The 23847-nt window shown below is 43.3% G+C and overlaps 2 protein-coding genes across 2 annotated transcripts; both read left to right on the plus strand.

Moving 5' to 3' along the window:
- The first annotated feature begins 1212 nt into the window (after window positions 1-1212).
- Window positions 1213-7758, plus strand: LOC149981397 (serine/threonine-protein phosphatase 2A 56 kDa regulatory subunit alpha isoform-like). Its single transcript, XM_090243452.1, has 5 exons — window positions 1213-1233; window positions 1474-1500; window positions 5265-5392; window positions 5781-5882; window positions 6271-7758. The coding sequence occupies exons 1-5, from the start codon at window positions 1213-1215 to the stop codon at window positions 6509-6511; spliced, it is 519 nt and encodes a 172-aa protein (XP_090099578.1). The 3' UTR covers window positions 6512-7758.
- A 9291-nt stretch (window positions 7759-17049) lies between these two features.
- On the plus strand, window positions 17050-23595 carry LOC149981398 (serine/threonine-protein phosphatase 2A 56 kDa regulatory subunit alpha isoform-like). The gene is made up of 5 exons (XM_090181958.1): window positions 17050-17070; window positions 17311-17337; window positions 21102-21229; window positions 21618-21719; window positions 22108-23595. The coding sequence occupies exons 1-5, from the start codon at window positions 17050-17052 to the stop codon at window positions 22346-22348; spliced, it is 519 nt and encodes a 172-aa protein (XP_090038084.1). The 3' UTR covers window positions 22349-23595.
- Window positions 23596-23847: the final 252 nt, after the last annotated feature.

The raw sequence follows: 23847 nt of genomic DNA on the forward strand, positions 1-23847 counted from the left end.
GTCACAACTCCAGATTTACCCTTTTTTACACCCAAAAATGCTTATTATAAAGTGTAAAAGGGGTAAAGGAGCTAATTTGTTGTGGTAGGATGTTTATCAATTACATTTCTTGCCAAAAAGTGAAATAAAGTCTGAATCTGAACATGATTGATAAGCACACAGCAATTATTTATATACACGGGAAAAGTTTTCAAGTCTTCATATTAAGATAATTGGATAAAGTGCGTGCTGTGCACCTGAGTAATGGGTCTACCATTCCAGTGTTTAATTGCTATATTGTAATTACTTCGCCACCATGGCCTATTTATTGCCTTACCTCCCTTATCTTACCTCATTTTCACACACTGTATATAGACATTTCTACTGTATTACTGACTGTATGTTTGTTTATTTCATGTGTAACTCTGTGTTGTTGTATGTGCCGAAATGCTTTGCTTTATCTTGGCCAGGTCGCAATGAGAACTTGTTCTCAACTAGCCTACCTGGTTAAATAAAGGTGAAATATTTTTTATATATATATATATATATAAAATAATGAGTCACACACAAAATAGTCTGTCTTTAGCTAGAAGGTACAGTGTATCTATAGCTGTATGATTCAACACAGAGAATAAAGGCACCGTATAGAGCAGTCCAAGGTATATGGTCAGTCTGCTGCAACCTGCAGAGCATTTTGTATTATTCTGTATGTAAATCCGACGACCTCCATCTAGTATATGTTACGTTTCGTATGGTATGTATTAATTTGTAGATGTCCATCATCCATTCCGTATGATATGTTACGAATGACAATTTGTATGATATCTTGCAAAAGATATATGTAAGAATTCCAATTTGTTGTGGCTAACGTTAGCTAGGTGGCTAGCTGGTTACGGTTAGGGGAAGCTTTAGCTAAAAGGGTATAGGTTAGGGTAAGGGATAGCTAACATGCTAAGTAGTTACAAAGTAGCTAAAAGTAAGTGAAAAGTTGCTAATTAGCTAAAATGCTAAAGTTGTCACTGATGAGATTCAAACACGCAACCTTTCGTGTTGTACGCCCACCCATCCACCCAGCCTTAAGTATATCACACTAATATGATGGTCCCGGTTTTACATTTACTATGAGACCAGGCTGCAACTCCACAGGCTTCAGAGAAAACATCTGTCTGAGTTTGACCAAATAATCCCATCATTATTGGTCTCTTCAGAGATAGCGACTAGAAGAGAATACACATGATAACTGATGGCGCGAGCGTAGGACATTTCACTTTATGCTAAACACGAGATGACTGACACGAACATGTGATCCAATGCCACGAATATTTGCTTTTGCTGGCTTTTAAATGTTGAGTCGGATTCAAAAGTGAGGTGATCTTCCTTTTCCTGAATTTGTATCCAAAATGATCTCCCTGAATTTGTCAGAACGCACAGATGTGTGTGGGAACCGGACTGTCTCTATTTTCTCCTCCAAACTCGCACCTGGTGCTGATATAGGTGTGGGATTTACAATCCTGTCAATCGGTGAGTTGGACTTCGTTATTATCACTTTCATATCTGATCATCTAGAAAAAATGTATCCTAGAATATAGACACGCTGATGTTGATGCCTAGTTGATTGAGATTTATAGCACATGTTATAAAGAAAATATATTTTCGTGGTCAGGCTCTTCCTACAAATTAGACTTTAGAAGGAACCGTGCGCAATACATGATTTAACGACTTTGTGGACAATAGTAAATCATACAGATTTATGTGTAAAATATTTGAAATGTTTGTTTCACAGACTTTATTCATATTTTAAAATATTTAATGTAGCTTATTTGTGGTATGTGAGTAATCCACAGTACTATGTATAGCCACCTACATACAGTATACTGCATTCGGGAAGGATTCAGACCCATTGACTTTTTTAACATTTTGTTACGTTACTGCCTTACTCTAAAATGTATTAAATTGTTTTTTTTTCTCTTATCAATCTACACACAATACCCCATAATGACAAAACAAAAACAGGTAGATTTTTTTTTGTGTGCAAATGTATTTAAAAAATACTGAAATATCACATTTATTCAGACCCTTTATTAAATACTTTGTTGAGAAGCATTGGCAGCGATTACAGCCTCGAGTCTTCTTGGGTATGAAGCTACAACTTGGCACACCTGTATTTGGGGAGTTTCTCCAATTCTTCTCTGCAGATCCTCTCAAGCTCTGTCATGTTGGATATGGAGGGACAACCCTCCCTATCCCGCGTTGTCTTGGCTGTGTGCTTAGGGTCGTTGTCCTGTTGGAAGCTAAACCTTCGCCCCAGTCTGAAGTCCTGAGTGCTCTGGAGCAGGATCTCATCAAATATCTTTCTGTACTTTGCTCAGTTCATCATCCCTCGATCCTGATTATTTATGTATTTCTTAATTCAATTATTTCACTTTTAGATTAGTGTGTATTGTGAATTGTTAGATACTACTGCACTATTGGAGCTAGGAACACAGGCATTTAGCTACACCCTCAATAACATCTGCTAAATATGTGTATGTGACCAATAAAATATGATTTGATTTGATTTTGACTAGTCTCCCAGTCCCTGCCACTTGGTATTCAGGCCAAAGAGTTCAATCTTGGTTTCATTAGACCAGAGAATCTTGTTTCTCGTGGTCTGAGAGTCCTTCAGGTGCCTTTTGGCAAACTCCAAGCGGGCTGTCATGTGTCTTTTACTACAGAGTTGCTTCCGTCTGTCCACTCTACCATAAAGGCCTGATTGGTGGAGTGCTGCAGAGATGGTTGGCCTTCTGGAAGGTTCTCCCATCTCCACAGAGGAACTCTGGAGCTCTGTCAGAGTGACCATCGGGTTCTTGGTCACCTCCCTGACCAAGGCCCTTCTCCCCTGATTGCTCAGTTTGGCCGGGTGGCCAGCTATGGGAAGAGTCTTGGTGGTTCCAAACTTCTTCCATTTAAGAATGATGGAGCTCTACTCTACTATGCGGACAACTACAAATACCTCAGGGTCTGGTTAGACTGTAAACTCTCCTTCCAGACTCATATTAAGCATCTCCAATCCAAAATTAAATCTAGAATTGGCTTCCTATTTTGCAACAAAGCATCCTTCACTCATGCTGCCAAATATACTCTTTTAAAACTGACTGTCCTACCGATCCTTGACTTCGGCGATGTCATCTACAAAATAGCCTCTAGCACTCTACTCAACAAATTGGATGCATTCTATTACAGTGCCATCCGTTTCATCACCAAAGCCCCATATACTACCCACCACTTGCGAACTGTATGCTCTCGTTGGCTGGCCCTCGCTTTATATTCGTCGCCAAACCCACTGGCTCCAGGTCATCTATAAATCCTTGCTAGGTAAAGCCCCGCCTTATCTCAGCTCACTGGTCACCTTAGCAGCACCCACTCGTAGCACGTGCTCCAGCAGGTATATTTCACTGGTCACCCCCAAAGCCAATTCATGCTTGGGCCGCCTTTCCTTACAGTTCTCAGCTGCCAACGACTGGAACGAATTGCAAAATTCACTGAAGCTGGAGACTCATATCTCCGTCACTAACTTTAAGCATCAGCTATCAGAGCAGCTTACAGATCATTGCACCTGTACATAGCCCATCTGTAAATAGCCCATCCAACTACCTCATCCCCATATTGTTATTTATTATATTTTTTATATTTTTCTCCTTTGCACCCCAGTATCTCTACATGCACATTCATCTTCTGCACATCGATCACTCCAGTGTTTATTTGCGAAATTGTAATTATTTTGCCGCTACGGCCTATTTATTGCCTTACCTCCCTACTCTTCTACATTTGCACACACTGTACATTGAGTTTTCTATTGTGTTATTAACTGTACGTTTGTTTATGTGTAACTCTGTGTTGTTGTTTTTGTCACACTGCTTTGCTTTATCTTGGCCAGGTCGCAGTTGTAAATGAGAACTTGTTCTCAACTGGTTTACCTGGTTAAATAAAGGTAAAATAAATAAAATAAAATACTGTCTCGGAGCTATACGGACAATTCGTTCGACTCCATGGCTTGGTTTTTGCTCTGACATGCACTTTCAACTGTGGGACCTTATATAGACAGGTGTGTGCCTTTCCAAATCACGTTCAATCAATTGAATTTACCACTGGTGGACTCCAATGAAGTTGTAGAAACATCTCAAGGATGATCAATGGAAACAGGATGCACCTGAGCTCAATTTTGAGTATCATAGCAAAGGGTCTGAATATTTATGTAAATTAGCTATTTCTGTTTTCTATTTTGAATAAATTAGCAAAAATGTTGAAACCTGTTTTTGCTTTGTCATTATGGGATATTGTGTGTAGATTGATGAGAAAAATAATCATATTTAATGTATTTTAGAATAAGGCTGTAACGTAACAAAATGTGGATAAGTCAAGGGTCTGAATACTTTGCACTCTATATCACTACAATCTACACTTTATAGAAATATAAATATTTTATGGTATATGGACTTAACATGATAGCACAAAGTCATCTGGGACCAGGCTAGGCTGATTTTCGTAATCTTTTCATCATCCTTTCATTTGTCTCTGTGTCAGCCACAGGAGGTTGGTGGCACCTTATTTGGGGAGGACGATCTCATGGCAATGGCTGGAGCGGAATACGTGGTTTCCATGTGTTTGATTCCATTCCATTCGCTCTGTTCCAGCCATTATTATGAGCTGTCCTCCCCTCAGCAGCCTCCACTGGTGTCAGGGGTGTTATTTGTACCTCTATTTGAATATCTGACAGTTTGTGATTTCTGTTTCTACAATAAGACTATCAAAGTTTTCTTCTTTTAGAGTTCAGTAGTTCATGTGTTTGTTGTACGGGCCTACTTCATTTCAGTATTGCGGACACATGTTATTGCAGACATAGGTTATTATTTTGAGTCACCCGAATGCCTTATTGCCTGGAACAGCTGCTATGTCAGGAAATCCATCACTCTCTATCCACGGTGACTCGTGGCTCAGTGGTTCCTTAGTGGTGTATTCCCTCTGTGTCCAGCAGAATTATTTCTCACACCTCCTCTGTGATGTTTACATATTGAGTGAACACACTACAGGGGGTTAGCTGTGATTGCCAGCCAAACACCTTAACAGTAGAACGGTCATCCGGTGACTGGTATCTGTCTTACAGGAACATGATACTGTAGGTCTTATACTGTATAATGTCAGGTGTAATACTTAAGGAAGTGTTGGTTTAACATTTACGTAACATATACGTAACATGTTCCTGTCATTTACTGCCAGCCCGTCTCATTTCTTGTTGATCCCAACAGGTAGCGGAGAGAGCCCTCTACTTCTGGAACAACGAGTACATCCTGAGCCTGATTGAGGAGAACATCGACAAGATTCTGCCTATCATGTTTGGTAGCCTGTACAGAATCTCCAAAGAACACTGGAACCCGTATGTATGCCACTCTCCGGTTCTCAACTCATTTTTTATTTGACCTTTTATTTAACTTGGCAAGTCAGTTAAGAACAAATTCTTTGCCCCTCAGGGTAAAGCATTAACAAGAAACGCCATGCTTAATACTGAACTCTCTTACCTATAGTTGGCGTAGAGGTTGGGGTCTTATGTTATCCCTCTCTAACGAACTATGTACGTATGACAAAATGGTCATGTCTCCAGATATCAATGTCATGTGTCCTCCAACATCCTGTCACTGAAATACCAAAGGAATGTTTTTCCAGTTATTTAATCTCAACATTGCTACTGTAGGATTGACTGAGAGCCGGTAAATATCCTCTGGATCTATTTAAGTCAGATGCCATTGTCCCCTGTGTGTTTCCAGGACGATTGTAGCTCTGGTCTACAACGTGCTGAAGACCCTGATGGAGATGAACAGCACACTATTTGACGAGCTGACAGCCTCTTACAAATCAGACAGACAGCGGTGAGTGAGCTCCCTCCAGCTCTTATATTCATTCTTGTTCTGCAGCCCGAACAAAGTGTTCACAAACTATTACAATAACTAGTCAGGTATAATTTATGAAGCGTGGAAACAAAGCTGCATGGTACAACACACTGGATTACATAAATTCTGTTAGCTAGCCTTTTTCAAGGACAGTCGAGTCTGACAGTGTCTTGTGTGTGTCCGTGCGTGACGTGTGTCCGTGCGTGACGTGTGTCCGTGCGTGACGTGTGTCCGTGCGTGACGTGTGTTCGTGCGTGACGTGTGTCCGTGCGTGACGTGTGTCCGTGCGTGACGTGTGTTCGTGCGTGACATGTGTCTGTGCGTGACGTTGCGTCCGTGCGCCCGTAACGTGCTTGTGTCTCTCCAGGGAGAAGAAGAAGGAGCAGGAGAGGGAGGAGCTGTGGAAGAAGCTGGATGAGCTGAAGCTGAGCGACGCTGCGGCTCTGGTGCAGAACAACAGCCACGGGCTCCAGAACAACAACAGCAACAACAACAATCACCAAGAAAACCAGGAGAAGGGCACCGCTGTCATTGCAACGGACCATGAAGACCCTGTCGTCGCCATGGATACCGCAGAGAATGTCAAGGGCGTCAAGACTGCCAAATGACACAGGACTCCATTTTGTACTCTGTAACGGTTTCCAGGCCGTCTGAGAACTGTCAGGGAGGGGCTTGGGGGTGATGGGGAGGAGGGGCTTGGGGGTGACGCGGAGGAGGGGCTTGGGGGTGACAGGGAGGAGGGGCTTGGGGGTGACAGGGAGGAGGGGCTTGAGAAACTAGCCACACAAAAAAAAAAAGAGATAAACCTCATCAGTATGTTAAATCTATATACAGTAAAACTACTTCAAATGCCAGAAATTCTCCTTTGGCAGAAAACGTATATTTCAACTTAAGACTATTTTGGGATGTTACAGTGTGACCACAGTATATTGGTAAACTTTTTTTGTCTGATCAAAGAATTTATCCTTTCACATTTAGTTTCTTAACTGAGAAAAGTTTTTTTTTTTTGGGGGGGGGGGGGGGGTGATATTCAATGTATGAAAATATAGGAGGGGGAGAAAATGACTTGAAAATAACCTTTCTGATTGTGCTGCACTTCGAGAAGCTAAATGGCTATTTTAAGATGTCTATTTTGTATGTGCTTTCATCACTGCTGCCAACATAGGGGTGCAAACTGTAAGGAAGAGGGGGTCGGGGGTGAGCTTTGGAGGGTGGGTGGGTGGGGGGCTATGGAGAGAGGACTGTGTTAATAGTCTCTACATAGGAGACTTGAGTGAATGTCACTATCATGAGGTCTTGTGTTTTCGGGTGTTTGGTATATGTATCTGAATACATGAAGCTTAATGTTATAGCCGTTATTATAGCACATTCAAGAACTGCAGCCATACAACCTATTTACAGTAAGTATTTGAAATGAGTTTAGAGAAACGAACGATGAAACGGGCACAGATTTAAGTAAGTATAACATATTTTTCCAGTCTGAATAGAGAATTGATTAATAGATAATGCCGATGTAGAAAAAGGTAATGAAATGAGCCATATATTTTTTTCCCAGAGTATTGTTAAAGGCAGAGATGTGGATTTTTGAAGCCAGATGGTGGCAGATTGCCGATAGTCTGGTTTCTGCAGATTTAAACGTGGCTGGATGAAGTGTGTGCGTATGTGGGTCAGGGGTGTTTGCTTTAACGTGTCTGTTCTCTATTGTAGGTCCAGTCTTTTCTGATGCCTTTTCTGTCAGAGTGTACCATTCCAATCTCTGTGACATGCAACTGTGTGGGGAACCTGTTTTGTAATAACTGACCTTATCTAGGTTTTAAATAAAAAATAAAGTCTACCATATGTTTCTACTCTAAAACCACAGGACTATGGCTCTTTCTTTCGCATTGAGTAGCAGCGACACGTTGTCACCAGATGGCGGCAGAATTTAATATCAATCTTCTGTGGGAATTGTAGTACGCCTATTTGAAAACCTATCTATCAAAAGTTAAATATAGGCCTTGATTCTATCAGATCAAGCGTTGACCCTCATTGGCAGACATCCACATAGCAGATGTTTTGGAGATGTAACCGGTATGAACTGACCAATAGGTTAGTGGCTGCCCGTCCTGATTGGTCCGTGCTATCCGGACCGGGATCCTTGGGACATCCTAACCCCAACCATTGTACATTTCAACTTCAATGCGGTAGGGACGTCCCAAGGATTCCAGATAGCATTTCCATATTATCCCTACAGCGTTAAATATAAAGCGGTGATAGAAAGTGTAGGCTAATGCATGTTGTCATGTTAATTTGGATGGGGGATTTATTGCTTCATTATAATTGATGCGTAGACAATAGACAAATATACATTGAAGTGATTGAACTTGTAACACGGCTGAACGGGATTTGTCAGATTATAAAGTCGGGTGGTTTCGTTGCATCCAATGGCAGTGCATAGAGCTAGATAGAGGAATTGTCTTTGTATCTGTTTCATTACTGCAGTGGTTCACAACTCCGGGCCTCAAGTATCCCCAACGATACACATTTTTATTGTAGTTCTGGAACAGCACACCTGATTAAACTTGTCAACTAATCATCAGGCCCTCAATGAGTTAAATCAGGCACGTTTGTCTGGGGCTACAACAAAAATCTGTGCTGTTGCGGGTACTGGAGGACCGGAATTTGGAACCACTGCATTATAGCCTCTGTGACAGCATGGGCAGCACCATTTAGGCTATGCCATTTTGAAGTACTCAATTTTCTTGACGATTGGCTGATCCATCCTGATGACCCGGTTGGACATGACACCAAAAGGGTCACCAGGAGGGATCAGCCAATGAAGTTGGAAGTCTCACCCAGTTGACCACATTAAAATGGTGGAAGCCCTCAGTGGCGCTGCCCATGTTAATATTGCCTTTTGTCCAATAGAGGCCTCTATCATTCTCTATGCGCAGATCTGATAGAATCTTGCCATTATTTTTTTTCAAAGTATTCAAACCCAGCACAGGTTTAACATTTGATTGCCTTAAAGTTTCCTTTAAAAATCTATTAACTTTGGATTTTTCCCCTCTGATCTTCTACGTAACCGCCACATTTAAAATGAAAATACTTTTTAAATGTATTTTTTTTTTGTATTGGGGCATTCAAGTTTTATTTAGAAAAAGTTGAGACGAGCAAGCAAATATTTGTTTTTAAATGTAGTATACCCTCTTATTAAAATACTATAGCAACCTTAGTTCAACACCGATCAAGAGATTTTAGCCTCTTAGCTCAGGCACACTCTGTGAGGAAGTTGTGTATCTCTTTGCTGGAAGCTTGAGGGCATTATTTTTTGCTAAATTAGAAAAGTTTAAAGGGGCATTTCATTAAATGTATACTGTATGGCCTTACAAATTGAAATCTGGGATGTCTTGATGGCAACAGTATCCTCAGTGGTTGGGATGTAATCTATAACAATTCATTTTTTTGTAAAAGTTTTTAGAGTGAAGATTTAAAGGGGCAATCCAGAGTTGAAACAATAACAAAGCACTCTCCTGCCACTTTTTTTTGGTAAAAAGCAGAGGGTTCAAATCAATATCAAATCAAATGTTATTAGTCACATGTGCCGAATACAGGGAAATGCTTACTTACGAGCCCCTAGCCAACAATGCAGTTTTTAAAAAATAATTTAAAAATATATATATAATAGAATAAGAAATAAAAGTAACAAGTAATTAAAGAGCAGGTTGCGGCTGGAGAAATGTAACTACTCTCAAATTCATAGACAGATCTATGGATGCAAGGACTGACCATCAAAATTATAGTTTTATCCATGTTTTGAGGCTATACTGTGTTTTATTTACAAACATTGGAGATGAATAAGCTTATATTTTGGGTTCTGATGGGAGACGACACTTGAACTAAGCTCATGAGGCAAAACCTCTTCAGGATTTAACACTTTTTTTCAATTTTCAGCTAAAATGACACACCTAAATCTAACTGCCTGTAGCTCAGGACCTGAAGCAAGGATATGAATATTCTTGATACCATTTAAAAGGAAATACTTTGAAGTTTGTGGAAATGTTACTTTAATGTGGGAGAATATAACACATTAGATCTGGTAAAAGATAATACAAAGAAAAAACATGTGTTTTCTATGTAATTTTTTTCTTCCATCTTTGAAATGCAGGAGAAAGGCCATAATATGACTTAGGAGTCTTGACGCAATTTAGATTTTGGCCACTACATGGCAGCAGTGTATGTGCAACATTTTAGACTGATCTAATAAACCATTGCATTACTGTTCAAAATGTGCTATCAAGTCTGCCAAAATGTGCCTAATTGGTTTATTGGTACTTTTAAGTACATAACTGTGCACTCTCCTCAAACAATAGCATGGTATTATTTCACTGTGATAGCTACTGTAAATTGGACAGTACAGTTAGATTAACAATAATTTAAGCTTTCTGCCCATATAAGACATGTCTGTGTCCTGGGAAATGTTCTTGTTACTTGCTCATGCTAATCGCATTAGCGCACGTTAGCTCAATAACATACAGTGCCTTCAAAAAGTATTCACACCCCTTCATTTTGTCCATATTTTTTTGTTACAGCTTGAATTGAAATGAATTAAATGTAGATTTTTTTGGGGTCACTGGCCTACACACAATACCCCATAATGTCACAGTGGAATAATGTTTTTCAAAATGAAATAAAAAATGAAAAGCTGAAATGTATTGAGTCATGTTAAAATATACAACTAAAATGTTTCCATTTGTGTTCCTTTCTTGTTTGAGTACCCACAAACAATATACAATATAACAACAAAATCTTAGTCTTTACACTGAAATAGGTTCTGATAGTAGTGTTTTGAATATGTCATCAGTGTGATCTCTGTTGTCACTGAGTTAGATTAATTTGATGTGTGTGTCTGTCTCATTAGTATGCAGAGTTCTATTTTGAGCAGGGAATACATGATTTGCATTGCTGTGTTTCATTTTGCAAGATGTCTGTGGGGTTTGGGGAAATTAGCTGTTTTGTGTTTCGATTTTTGAGTAGAGAAAAGCTGTAATCACGTCAGACCAACAAATATTTGTAACATCATCCACAAAAGAGTCACAGCAAAATATTTTGTATGATCTCTTATACACTATTTGGGGCCCATACACTATTTTAGGCCCAGCTGTTGGGGGAAACAGGTCACAAACAGGTCACAAAAGTATCTATATCCACAGTAAAACGAGTCCTATATCGACATAACTTGAAAGGCCACTCAGCAAGGAAGAAGCCACTGCTCCAAAACCGCCATTAAACAGCCAGACTACGTTTTGCAACTGCACGTAGGGACAAAGATGGTACTTTTTGGAGAAATGTCCTCTGGTCTGATGAAACTAAAATATAACTGTTTGCCATAATGACCATTGTTATGTTTGGAGGAAAAAGGGGGAGGCTTGCAAGCCAAAGAACATCCTCCCAACCGTGAAGTACGGGGGTGGAAGCATCATGTTGTGGGGGTGCTTTGCTGCAGGAGGGACTGATACACTTCACAAAATCAATGGCATCATGAGGGAGAAAAATTATGTGGATATATTGAAGCAACATCTCAAGACATCAGTCAGGAAGTTAAAGCTTGGTCTTCCAAATGGACAATGACCCCAAGCATACTTCCAAAATTGTGGAAAAATGGGCTTAAGGACAACAAAGTCAAGGTATTGGAGTGGCCATCACAAGGCCCTGACCTCAATCCTATAGAACATTTGTGGGCAGAACTGAAAAAAGCTTGTGCAAGCAAGGAGGCCTACCAACCAGACTCAGTTACACAAGCTCTGTCAGGAGGAATGGGCCAAAATTCACCCAATTTATTGTGGGAAGCTTGTGGAAGGCTACCCAAAACATTTGACCCAAGTTAAACAATTTAAAGGCAATGCTACCAAATACTAATTAAGTGTATGTACATTTTTGACCCACTGGGAATGTGATGAAAGAAATAAAAGCTGAAATAAATCATTCTCTGTCACGCCCTGACCTTAGTTATCTTTGTTTTTGTCACGTTCTGACCTCTATTTCCTTTGTTTTTGTATTTATTTAGTATGGTCAGGGCGTGAGTTGGGTGGGCAGTCTATGTTTGTTTTTCTATGTTTTGGTCTAGTTCTATGTTCGGCCTGATATGGTTCTCAATCAGAGGCAGGTGTTCGTCATTGTCTCTGATTGGGAACCATATTTAGGTAGCCTGGGTTTCACTGTGTGTTTGTGGGTGATTGTTCCTGTCACTGTGTTTGTTTGTCACAGGAGAGGACTGTTTTGCGTTTGCACATTTCTTGTTTTTGTTAGTTTGTTCATGTGTATTGAGTTATTAAAACATGAATAACCACCACGCTGCGCTTTGGTCCGCTTCTCTTCCTCCTACAGACGAACGCCCTTACAGAATCACCCACCTACCAAGGACCAAGCGGCGTGGTAAACAGAGGCAGCAGCAACAGCAGCAGCAGGAGAAGCGACTGGTGCAGCAGGAGCAACAGCAGCAGCAGCAAAGGCAGCAGCAGCAGGAGCAGCAGCAGCTACAGTGGGAGAGGCTGCACCACCTGGAGAAATGGACATGGGAGGAAGAACTGGACGGGAAAGGACCCTGGGCAGAGCCAGGAGAATATTGCCGCCCCAAGGCCGAGCTGGAGGCAGCAAAAGCAGAGAGGCGGCATTATGAGGAACTAGCACGGCAGAGCGGATGGAAGCCCGAGAGTCACCCCCAAAAATTTCTTGGGGGGGGGCACAGGGGGAGTGTGGCAGAGTCAGGAGTCAGACCTGAGCCAACTCCCCCCGTTTATCGTGAGGAGCCAAGGAGTTAATGGGGAGATTGGAGGAGAGTGATATGAGGGACTTGCTGGTTTGGTGCATGAGGCACGACATTCGCCCGACGGAGCGTGTCAGGGATTTAATGGCACCGGGGTCAGCTCTCCATACTCATCCTGAGGTGCGTGCGAGGGGTCTGGTGAAGACTGTGCCAGCCTCACGCACCAGGCCTCCTGTGCATCTCCCTAGCCTTGCACGTCCTGTGCCATCTCAGCACTACAGTGCTCATAGCAGTGCTAACTGTGGCGGGCGTGGTGCTGGTCAGGCACCGTGTTATGCAGTTGTGCGCACGGTGTCCCCAGTACGCGTGCTTAGCCCGGTGCGCTACATCCCAGCTCCCCACATCTGCCGGGCTAGGGTGAGGATCCAGCCAGGGCGGTTGGTGCCAGCCCTGCTCTCAAGATCTCCAGTACGCCTTCACGGTCCGGTCTATCCGTCACCACCTCCACGCACCAGCCCTCCGGTGGCAGCCCCCCGTACCAGGCTGTCTCTCCGGCCCATCCGTCCAGAGCCTTCCTCCTCTCCAGCGCTGCCGGAGTCTCCCGCCTCTCCGGCGCTACCAGAGCCTTCCTCCTCTCCAGCGCTGCCGGAGCCTCCCACCTGTCCGGCGCCTCTGCCGGAGCCTCCCGCCTGTCCGGCGCCTCTGCCGGAGCCTCCCGCCTGTCCGGCGCCTCTGCCGGAGCCTCCCGCCTGTCCGGCGCCTCTGCCGGAGCCTCCCGCCTGTCCGGCGCCTCTGCCGGAGCCTCCCGCCTGCCCGGCGCCTCTGCCGGAGCCTCCCGCCTGTCCGGCGCCTCTGCCGGAGCCTCCCGCCTGTCCGGCGCCTCTGCCGGAGCCTCCCGCCTGTCCGGCGCCTCTGCCGGAGCCTCCCGCCTGTCCGGCGCCTCTGCCGGAGCCTCCCGCCTGTCCGGCGCCTCTGCCGGAGCCTCCCGCCTGTCCGGCGCCGCTGCCGGAGTCTCCCGCCTCTCCGGCGCTACCAGGGCCTTCCGTTTCTCCAGCGTTGCCGGAGCTTCCCGTCTGCCCAGCGCCAGCTGAGCTTCCCGTCTGCCCAGCGCCAGCTGAGCTTCCCGTCTGCCCAGCGCCAGCTGAGCTTCCCGTCTGCCCAGCGCCAGCTGAGCTTCCCGTCTGTCCAGCGCCAGCTGAGCTTCCCGTCTGCCCAGCACCAGCTGAGCCTCCCGTCTGCCCAGCGCCGCCAACGCCGCCCGTCTGCCCAGCGCCGCCAGTGCCGCCCGTCTGCCCAGCGCCGCCCGTCTGCCAGGAGCCGCCAGTGCCGCCCGTCTGCCAGGGGCCGCCAGTGCCGCCCGTCTGCCAGGGGCCGCCAGTGCCGCCCGTCAGCCAGGGGCCGCCAGTGCCGCCCGTCAGCCAGGGGCCGCCAGTGCCGCCAGTCAGCCAGGGGCCGCCAGTGCCGCCAGTCAGCCAGGGGCCGCCAGTGCCGCCAGTCAGCCAGGGGCCGCCAGTGCCGCCAGTCAGCCAGGGGCCGCCAGTGCCGCCAGTCAGCCAGGGGCCGCCAGTCAGCCAGGGGCCGCCAGTAAGCCAGGGGCCGCCAGTGCCGCCAGTAAGCCAGGGGCCGCCAGTGCCGTCAGTCAGCCAGGGGCCGCCCGAGCAGCCGCCCCTCTGTCCCGAGCTGCTGCCGCCCCTCTGTCCCAAGCTGCTGCCGCCCCTCTGTCCCGAGCAGCTGCCCCTCTGTCCCGAGCAGCTGTCCCTCTGTCCAGAGCAGCCATCGCCCCTTTGTCCCGAGCAGTTGTCCCTCTGTCCCGAGCAGCTGCTTCACCTCTGTCCCGAGCTGCCCCTCTGTCCCGAGCAGCCCCTCTGTCCAGTGGGGTCATTGAGAGGGGTGGTCATGGTGAGTAAGCCAGGGAGGCGGACAATAAGGCGGACTAAGACAATGGTGAAGTGGGGTCCGCGTCCCGCGCCAGAGCCGCCACCGCGGACAGACGCCCACCCAGACCCTCCCCTATAGGTCAAGGTTTTGCGGCCGGAGTCCGCACCTTTGGGGGGGGGTACTGTCACGTTCTGACCTCTATTTCCTTTGTTTTTGTATTTATTTAGTATGGTCAGGGCGTGAGTTGGGTGGGCAGTCTATGTTTGTTTTTCTATGTTTTGGTCTAGTTCTATGTTCGGCCTGATATGGTTCTCAATCAGAGGCAGGTGTTCGTCATTGTCTCTGATTGGGAACCATATTTAGGTAGCCTGGGTTTCACTGTGTGTTTGTGGGTGATTGTTCCTGTCACTGTGTTTGTTTGTCACAGGAGAGGACTGTTTTGCGTTTGCACATTTCTTGTTTTTGTTAGTTTGTTCATGTGTATTGAGTTATTAAAACATGAATAACCACCACGCTGCGCTTTGGTCCGCTTCTCTTCCTCCTACAGACGAACGCCCTTACAGTTTTTTTTATTATTTTGGTTAGGTCAGGGTGTGACATGGGTGGTTGGTTTTGTTTTTGTATTGTCTATGTGTAGTTGCATGTCAGCACTCGTGTTATAGCTTCACGTTCGTTTTGTTATTTTGTTAGTTTGTTTAGTGTTCTTCGTTTAAATGAAGAAGAATGTATTCATATCACGCTGCGCCTTGGTCTCCTCGTTATGACGAACCTGATATTCTCTCTACTATTATTCTGACATTTCACATTCTTAAAATAAAGTGGTGATCCTAACTGACTTAAAACAGGGAATTTTAACTAGGATTAAACGTCAGGAATTGGGAAAAACTGAGTTTAAATGTAGTTCCCTAAGGTGTATGTAAACTTCCGACTTCAACTGTAGCTGATATGGCTGACTTGCTTAAACAAATATGTTTTCTACTGACAATTGAGATGTACAAATTGTGGCATAAAGGGACGAAAAGCGGATATGAGGCGATCCGTAATTTAAATTAAGACATTAATGAGCGAGCTAAGACGGACATAGTCAATATAACTATTTGTTAAGCACTTGGAAATGTACAGCAACAGGATTCAGAACATGGGCTGTTCTTACAGTATTCTCCTTGCACACCAAGTCAGGACATATAAACAGACAATGAAAGCTCTTTTATTTTTATTTTACAAATATTAGAATTTGTTTAGATCATTGACAAAATATTACAATTAAATGTGTGAATACCTTCTGAAGGGGCTGTATGTCCAAAAATTGATGTCACAACTCCAGATTTACCCTTTTTTACACCCAAAAATGCTTATTATAAAGTGTAAAAGGGGTAAAGGAGCTAATTTGTTGTGGTAGGATGTTTATCAATTACATTTCTTGCCAAAAAGTGAAATAAAGTCTGAATCTGAACATGATTGATAAGCACACAGCAATTATTTATATACACGGGAAAAGTTTTCAAGTCTTCATATTAAGATAATTGGATAAAGTGCGTGCTGTGCACCTGAGTAATGGGTCTACCATTCCAGTGTTTAATTGCTATATTGTAATTACTTCGCCACCATGGCCTATTTATTGCCTTACCTCCCTTATCTTACCTCATTTTCACACACTGTATATAGACATTTCTACTGTATTACTGACTGTATGTTTGTTTATTTCATGTGTAACTCTGTGTTGTTGTATGTGCCGAAATGCTTTGCTTTATCTTGGCCAGGTCGCAATGAGAACTTGTTCTCAACTAGCCTACCTGGTTAAATAAAGGTGAAATATTTTTTATATATATATATATATAGAAAATAATGAGTCACACACAAAATAGTCTGTCTTTAGCTAGAAGGTACAGTGTATCTATAGCTGTATGATTCAACACAGAGAATAAAGGCACCGTATAGAGCAGTCCAAGGTATATGGTCAGTCTGCTGCAACCTGCAGAGCATTTTGTATTATTCTGTATGTAAATCCGACGACCTCCATCTAGTATATGTTACGTTTCGTATGATATGTATTAATTTGTAGATGTCCATCATCCATTCCGTATGATATGTTACGAATGACAATTTGTATGATATCTTGCAAAAGATATATGTAAGAATTCCAATTTGTTGTGGCTAACGTTAGCTAGGTGGCTAGCTGGTTACGGTTAGGGGAAGCTTTAGCTAAAAGGGTATAGGTTAGGGTAAGGGATAGCTAACATGCTAAGTAGTTACAAAGTAGCTAAAAGTAAGTGAAAAGTTGCTAATTAGCTAAAATGCTAAAGTTGTCACTGATGAGATTCAAACACGCAACCTTTCGTGTTGTACGCCCACCCATCCACCCAGCCTTAAGTATATCACACTAATATGATGGTCCCGGTTTTACATTTACTATGAGACCAGGCTGCAACTCCACAGGCTTCAGAGAAAACATCTGTCTGAGTTTGACCAAATAATCCCATCATTATTGGTCTCTTCAGAGATAGCGACTAGAAGAGAATACACATGATAACTGATGGCGCGAGCGTAGGACATTTCACTTTATGCTAAACACGAGATGACTGACACGAACATGTGATCCAATGCCACGAATATTTGCTTTTGCTGGCTTTTAAATGTTGAGTCGGATTCAAAAGTGAGGTGATCTTCCTTTTCCTGAATTTGTATCCAAAATGATCTCCCTGAATTTGTCAGAACGCACAGATGTGTGTGGGAACCGGACTGTCTCTATTTTCTCCTCCAAACTCGCACCTGGTGCTGATATAGGTGTGGGATTTACAATCCTGTCAATCGGTGAGTTGGACTTCGTTATTATCACTTTCATATCTGATCATCTAGAAAAAATGTATCCTAGAATATAGACACGCTGATGTTGATGCCTAGTTGATTGAGATTTATAGCACATGTTATAAAGAAAATATATTTTCGTGGTCAGGCTCTTCCTACAAATTAGACTTTAGAAGGAACCGTGCGCAATACATGATTTAACGACTTTGTGGACAATAGTAAATCATACAGATTTATGTGTAAAATATTTGAAATGTTTGTTTCACAGACTTTATTCATATTTTAAAATATTTAATGTAGCTTATTTGTGGTATGTGAGTAATCCACAGTACTATGTATAGCCACCTACATACAGTATACTGCATTCGGGAAGGATTCAGACCCATTGACTTTTTTAACATTTTGTTACGTTACTGCCTTACTCTAAAATGTATTAAATTGTTTTTTTTTCTCTTATCAATCTACACACAATACCCCATAATGACAAAACAAAAACAGGTAGATTTTTTTTTGTGTGCAAATGTATTTAAAAAATACTGAAATATCACATTTATTCAGACCCTTTATTAAATACTTTGTTGAGAAGCATTGGCAGCGATTACAGCCTCGAGTCTTCTTGGGTATGAAGCTACAACTTGGCACACCTGTATTTGGGGAGTTTCTCCAATTCTTCTCTGCAGATCCTCTCAAGCTCTGTCATGTTGGATATGGAGGGACAACCCTCCCTATCCCGCGTTGTCTTGGCTGTGTGCTTAGGGTCGTTGTCCTGTTGGAAGCTAAACCTTCGCCCCAGTCTGAAGTCCTGAGTGCTCTGGAGCAGGATCTCATCAAATATCTTTCTGTACTTTGCTCAGTTCATCATCCCTCGATCCTGATTATTTATGTATTTCTTAATTCAATTATTTCACTTTTAGATTAGTGTGTATTGTGAATTGTTAGATACTACTGCACTATTGGAGCTAGGAACACAGGCATTTAGCTACACCCTCAATAACATCTGCTAAATATGTGTATGTGACCAATAAAATATGATTTGATTTGATTTTGACTAGTCTCCCAGTCCCTGCCACTTGGTATTCAGGCCAAAGAGTTCAATCTTGGTTTCATTAGACCAGAGAATCTTGTTTCTCGTGGTCTGAGAGTCCTTCAGGTGCCTTTTGGCAAACTCCAAGCGGGCTGTCATGTGTCTTTTACTACAGAGTTGCTTCCGTCTGTCCACTCTACCATAAAGGCCTGATTGGTGGAGTGCTGCAGAGATGGTTGGCCTTCTGGAAGGTTCTCCCATCTCCACAGAGGAACTCTGGAGCTCTGTCAGAGTGACCATCGGGTTCTTGGTCACCTCCCTGACCAAGGCCCTTCTCCCCTGATTGCTCAGTTTGGCCGGGTGGCCAGCTATGGGAAGAGTCTTGGTGGTTCCAAACTTCTTCCATTTAAGAATGATGGAGCTCTACTCTACTATGCGGACAACTACAAATACCTCAGGGTCTGGTTAGACTGTAAACTCTCCTTCCAGACTCATATTAAGCATCTCCAATCCAAAATTAAATCTAGAATTGGCTTCCTATTTTGCAACAAAGCATCCTTCACTCATGCTGCCAAATATACTCTTTTAAAACTGACTGTCCTACCGATCCTTGACTTCGGCGATGTCATCTACAAAATAGCCTCTAGCACTCTACTCAACAAATTGGATGCATTCTATTACAGTGCCATCCGTTTCATCACCAAAGCCCCATATACTACCCACCACTTGCGAACTGTATGCTCTCGTTGGCTGGCCCTCGCTTTATATTCGTCGCCAAACCCACTGGCTCCAGGTCATCTATAAATCCTTGCTAGGTAAAGCCCCGCCTTATCTCAGCTCACTGGTCACCTTAGCAGCACCCACTCGTAGCACGTGCTCCAGCAGGTATATTTCACTGGTCACCCCCAAAGCCAATTCATGCTTGGGCCGCCTTTCCTTACAGTTCTCAGCTGCCAACGACTGGAACGAATTGCAAAATTCACTGAAGCTGGAGACTCATATCTCCGTCACTAACTTTAAGCATCAGCTATCAGAGCAGCTTACAGATCATTGCACCTGTACATAGCCCATCTGTAAATAGCCCATCCAACTACCTCATCCCCATATTGTTATTTATTATATTTTTTATATTTTTCTCCTTTGCACCCCAGTATCTCTACATGCACATTCATCTTCTGCACATCGATCACTCCAGTGTTTATTTGCGAAATTGTAATTATTTTGCCGCTACGGCCTATTTATTGCCTTACCTCCCTACTCTTCTACATTTGCACACACTGTACATTGAGTTTTCTATTGTGTTATTAACTGTACGTTTGTTTATGTGTAACTCTGTGTTGTTGTTTTTGTCACACTGCTTTGCTTTATCTTGGCCAGGTCGCAGTTGTAAATGAGAACTTGTTCTCAACTGGTTTACCTGGTTAAATAAAGGTAAAATAAATAAAATAAAATACTGTCTCGGAGCTATACGGACAATTCGTTCGACTCCATGGCTTGGTTTTTGCTCTGACATGCACTTTCAACTGTGGGACCTTATATAGACAGGTGTGTGCCTTTCCAAATCACGTTCAATCAATTGAATTTACCACTGGTGGACTCCAATGAAGTTGTAGAAACATCTCAAGGATGATCAATGGAAACAGGATGCACCTGAGCTCAATTTTGAGTATCATAGCAAAGGGTCTGAATATTTATGTAAATTAGCTATTTCTGTTTTCTATTTTGAATAAATTAGCAAAAATGTTGAAACCTGTTTTTGCTTTGTCATTATGGGATATTGTGTGTAGATTGATGAGAAAAATAATCATATTTAATGTATTTTAGAATAAGGCTGTAACGTAACAAAATGTGGATAAGTCAAGGGTCTGAATACTTTGCACTCTATATCACTACAATCTACACTTTATAGAAATATAAATATTTTATGGTATATGGACTTAACATGATAGCACAAAGTCATCTGGGACCAGGCTAGGCTGATTTTCGTAATCTTTTCATCATCCTTTCATTTGTCTCTGTGTCAGCCACAGGAGGTTGGTGGCACCTTATTTGGGGAGGACGATCTCATGGCAATGGCTGGAGCGGAATACGTGGTTTCCATGTGTTTGATTCCATTCCATTCGCTCTGTTCCAGCCATTATTATGAGCTGTCCTCCCCTCAGCAGCCTCCACTGGTGTCAGGGGTGTTATTTGTACCTCTATTTGAATATCTGACAGTTTGTGATTTCTGTTTCTACAATAAGACTATCAAAGTTTTCTTCTTTTAGAGTTCAGTAGTTCATGTGTTTGTTGTACGGGCCTACTTCATTTCAGTATTGCGGACACATGTTATTGCAGACATAGGTTATTATTTTGAGTCACCCGAATGCCTTATTGCCTGGAACAGCTGCTATGTCAGGAAATCCATCACTCTCTATCCACGGTGACTCGTGGCTCAGTGGTTCCTTAGTGGTGTATTCCCTCTGTGTCCAGCAGAATTATTTCTCACACCTCCTCTGTGATGTTTACATATTGAGTGAACACACTACAGGGGGTTAGCTGTGATTGCCAGCCAAACACCTTAACAGTAGAACGGTCATCCGGTGACTGGTATCTGTCTTACAGGAACATGATACTGTAGGTCTTATACTGTATAATGTCAGGTGTAATACTTAAGGAAGTGTTGGTTTAACATTTACGTAACATATACGTAACATGTTCCTGTCATTTACTGCCAGCCCGTCTCATTTCTTGTTGATCCCAACAGGTAGCGGAGAGAGCCCTCTACTTCTGGAACAACGAGTACATCCTGAGCCTGATTGAGGAGAACATCGACAAGATTCTGCCTATCATGTTTGGTAGCCTGTACAGAATCTCCAAAGAACACTGGAACCCGTATGTATGCCACTCTCCGGTTCTCAACTCATTTTTTATTTGACCTTTTATTTAACTTGGCAAGTCAGTTAAGAACAAATTCTTTGCCCCTCAGGGTAAAGCATTAACAAGAAACGCCATGCTTAATACTGAACTCTCTTACCTATAGTTGGCGTAGAGGTTGGGGTCTTATGTTATCCCTCTCTAACGAACTATGTACGTATGACAAAATGGTCATGTCTCCAGATATCAATGTCATGTGTCCTCCAACATCCTGTCACTGAAATACCAAAGGAATGTTTTTCCAGTTATTTAATCTCAACATTGCTACTGTAGGATTGACTGAGAGCCGGTAAATATCCTCTGGATCTATTTAAGTCAGATGCCATTGTCCCCTGTGTGTTTCCAGGACGATTGTAGCTCTGGTCTACAACGTGCTGAAGACCCTGATGGAGATGAACAGCACACTATTTGACGAGCTGACAGCCTCTTACAAATCAGACAGACAGCGGTGAGTGAGCTCCCTCCAGCTCTTATATTCATTCTTGTTCTGCAGCCCGAACAAAGTGTTCACAAACTATTACAATAACTAGTCAGGTATAATTTATGAAGCGTGGAAACAAAGCTGCATGGTACAACACACTGGATTACATAAATTCTGTTAGCTAGCCTTTTTCAAGGACAGTCGAGTCTGACAGTGTCTTGTGTGTGTCCGTGCGTGACGTGTGTCCGTGCGTGACGTGTGTCCGTGCGTGACGTGTGTCCGTGCGTGACGTGTGTTCGTGCGTGACGTGTGTCCGTGCGTGACGTGTGTCCGTGCGTGACGTGTGTTCGTGCGTGACATGTGTCTGTGCGTGACGTTGCGTCCGTGCGCCCGTAACGTGCTTGTGTCTCTCCAGGGAGAAGAAGAAGGAGCAGGAGAGGGAGGAGCTGTGGAAGAAGCTGGATGAGCTGAAGCTGAGCGACGCTGCGGCTCTGGTGCAGAACAACAGCCACGGGCTCCAGAACAACAACAGCAACAACAACAATCACCAAGAAAACCAGGAGAAGGGCACCGCTGTCATTGCAACGGACCATGAAGACCCTGTCGTCGCCATGGATACCGCAGAGAATGTCAAGGGCGTCAAGACTGCCAAATGACACAGGACTCCATTTTGTACTCTGTAACGGTTTCCAGGCCGTCTGAGAACTGTCAGGGAGGGGCTTGGGGGTGATGGGGAGGAGGGGCTTGGGGGTGACGCGGAGGAGGGGCTTGGGGGTGACAGGGAGGAGGGGCTTGGGGGTGACAGGGAGGAGGGGCTTGAGAAACTAGCCACACAAAAAAAAAAAGAGATAAACCTCATCAGTATGTTAAATCTATATACAGTAAAACTACTTCAAATGCCAGAAATTCTCCTTTGGCAGAAAACGTATATTTCAACTTAAGACTATTTTGGGATGTTACAGTGTGACCACAGTATATTGGTAAACTTTTTTTGTCTGATCAAAGAATTTATCCTTTCACATTTAGTTTCTTAACTGAGAAAAGTTTTTTTTTTTTGGGGGGGGGGGGGGGGTGATATTCAATGTATGAAAATATAGGAGGGGGAGAAAATGACTTGAAAATAACCTTTCTGATTGTGCTGCACTTCGAGAAGCTAAATGGCTATTTTAAGATGTCTATTTTGTATGTGCTTTCATCACTGCTGCCAACATAGGGGTGCAAACTGTAAGGAAGAGGGGGTCGGGGGTGAGCTTTGGAGGGTGGGTGGGTGGGGGGCTATGGAGAGAGGACTGTGTTAATAGTCTCTACATAGGAGACTTGAGTGAATGTCACTATCATGAGGTCTTGTGTTTTCGGGTGTTTGGTATATGTATCTGAATACATGAAGCTTAATGTTATAGCCGTTATTATAGCACATTCAAGAACTGCAGCCATACAACCTATTTACAGTAAGTATTTGAAATGAGTTTAGAGAAACGAACGATGAAACGGGCACAGATTTAAGTAAGTATAACATATTTTTCCAGTCTGAATAGAGAATTGATTAATAGATAATGCCGATGTAGAAAAAGGTAATGAAATGAGCCATATATTTTTTTCCCAGAGTATTGTTAAAGGCAGAGATGTGGATTTTTGAAGCCAGATGGTGGCAGATTGCCGATAGTCTGGTTTCTGCAGATTTAAACGTGGCTGGATGAAGTGTGTGCGTATGTGGGTCAGGGGTGTTTGCTTTAACGTGTCTGTTCTCTATTGTAGGTCCAGTCTTTTCTGATGCCTTTTCTGTCAGAGTGTACCATTCCAATCTCTGTGACATGCAACTGTGTGGGGAACCTGTTTTGTAATAACTGACCTTATCTAGGTTTTAAATAAAAAATAAAGTCTACCATATGTTTCTACTCTAAAACCACAGGACTATGGCTCTTTCTTTCGCATTGAGTAGCAGCGACACGTTGTCACCAGATGGCGGCAGAATTTAATATCAATCTTCTGTGGGAATTGTAGTACGCCTATTTGAAAACCTATCTATCAAAAGTTAAATATAGGCCTTGATTCTATCAGATCAAGCGTTGACCCTCATTGGCAGACATCCACATAGCAGATGTTTTGGAGATGTAACCGGTATGAACTGACCAATAGGTTAGTGGCTGCCCGTCCT

The sequence above is a fragment of the Oncorhynchus mykiss genome, chromosome 8 (genome assembly GCF_057628025.1).
Source record: "Oncorhynchus mykiss isolate SJ-2025 chromosome 8, ASM5762802v1, whole genome shotgun sequence".
Taxonomy (NCBI): Eukaryota; Metazoa; Chordata; class Actinopteri; order Salmoniformes; family Salmonidae; genus Oncorhynchus; species Oncorhynchus mykiss.

Excerpts from the sequence above, each read along its gene's own strand:
- LOC149981397 (XM_090243452.1), top strand. The coding sequence starts at position 1,213 with ATGATAACTGATGGCGCGAGC. Across the intron at positions 5,393-5,780 it reads TCCAAAGAACACTGGAACCC|GACGATTGTAGCTCTGGTCT; the intron begins GTATGTATGCCA and ends GTGTGTTTCCAG. Across the intron at positions 5,883-6,270 it reads TACAAATCAGACAGACAGCG|GGAGAAGAAGAAGGAGCAGG; the intron begins GTGAGTGAGCTC and ends GTGTCTCTCCAG.
- LOC149981398 (XM_090181958.1), top strand. The coding sequence starts at position 17,050 with ATGATAACTGATGGCGCGAGC. Across the intron at positions 21,230-21,617 it reads TCCAAAGAACACTGGAACCC|GACGATTGTAGCTCTGGTCT; the intron begins GTATGTATGCCA and ends GTGTGTTTCCAG. Across the intron at positions 21,720-22,107 it reads TACAAATCAGACAGACAGCG|GGAGAAGAAGAAGGAGCAGG; the intron begins GTGAGTGAGCTC and ends GTGTCTCTCCAG.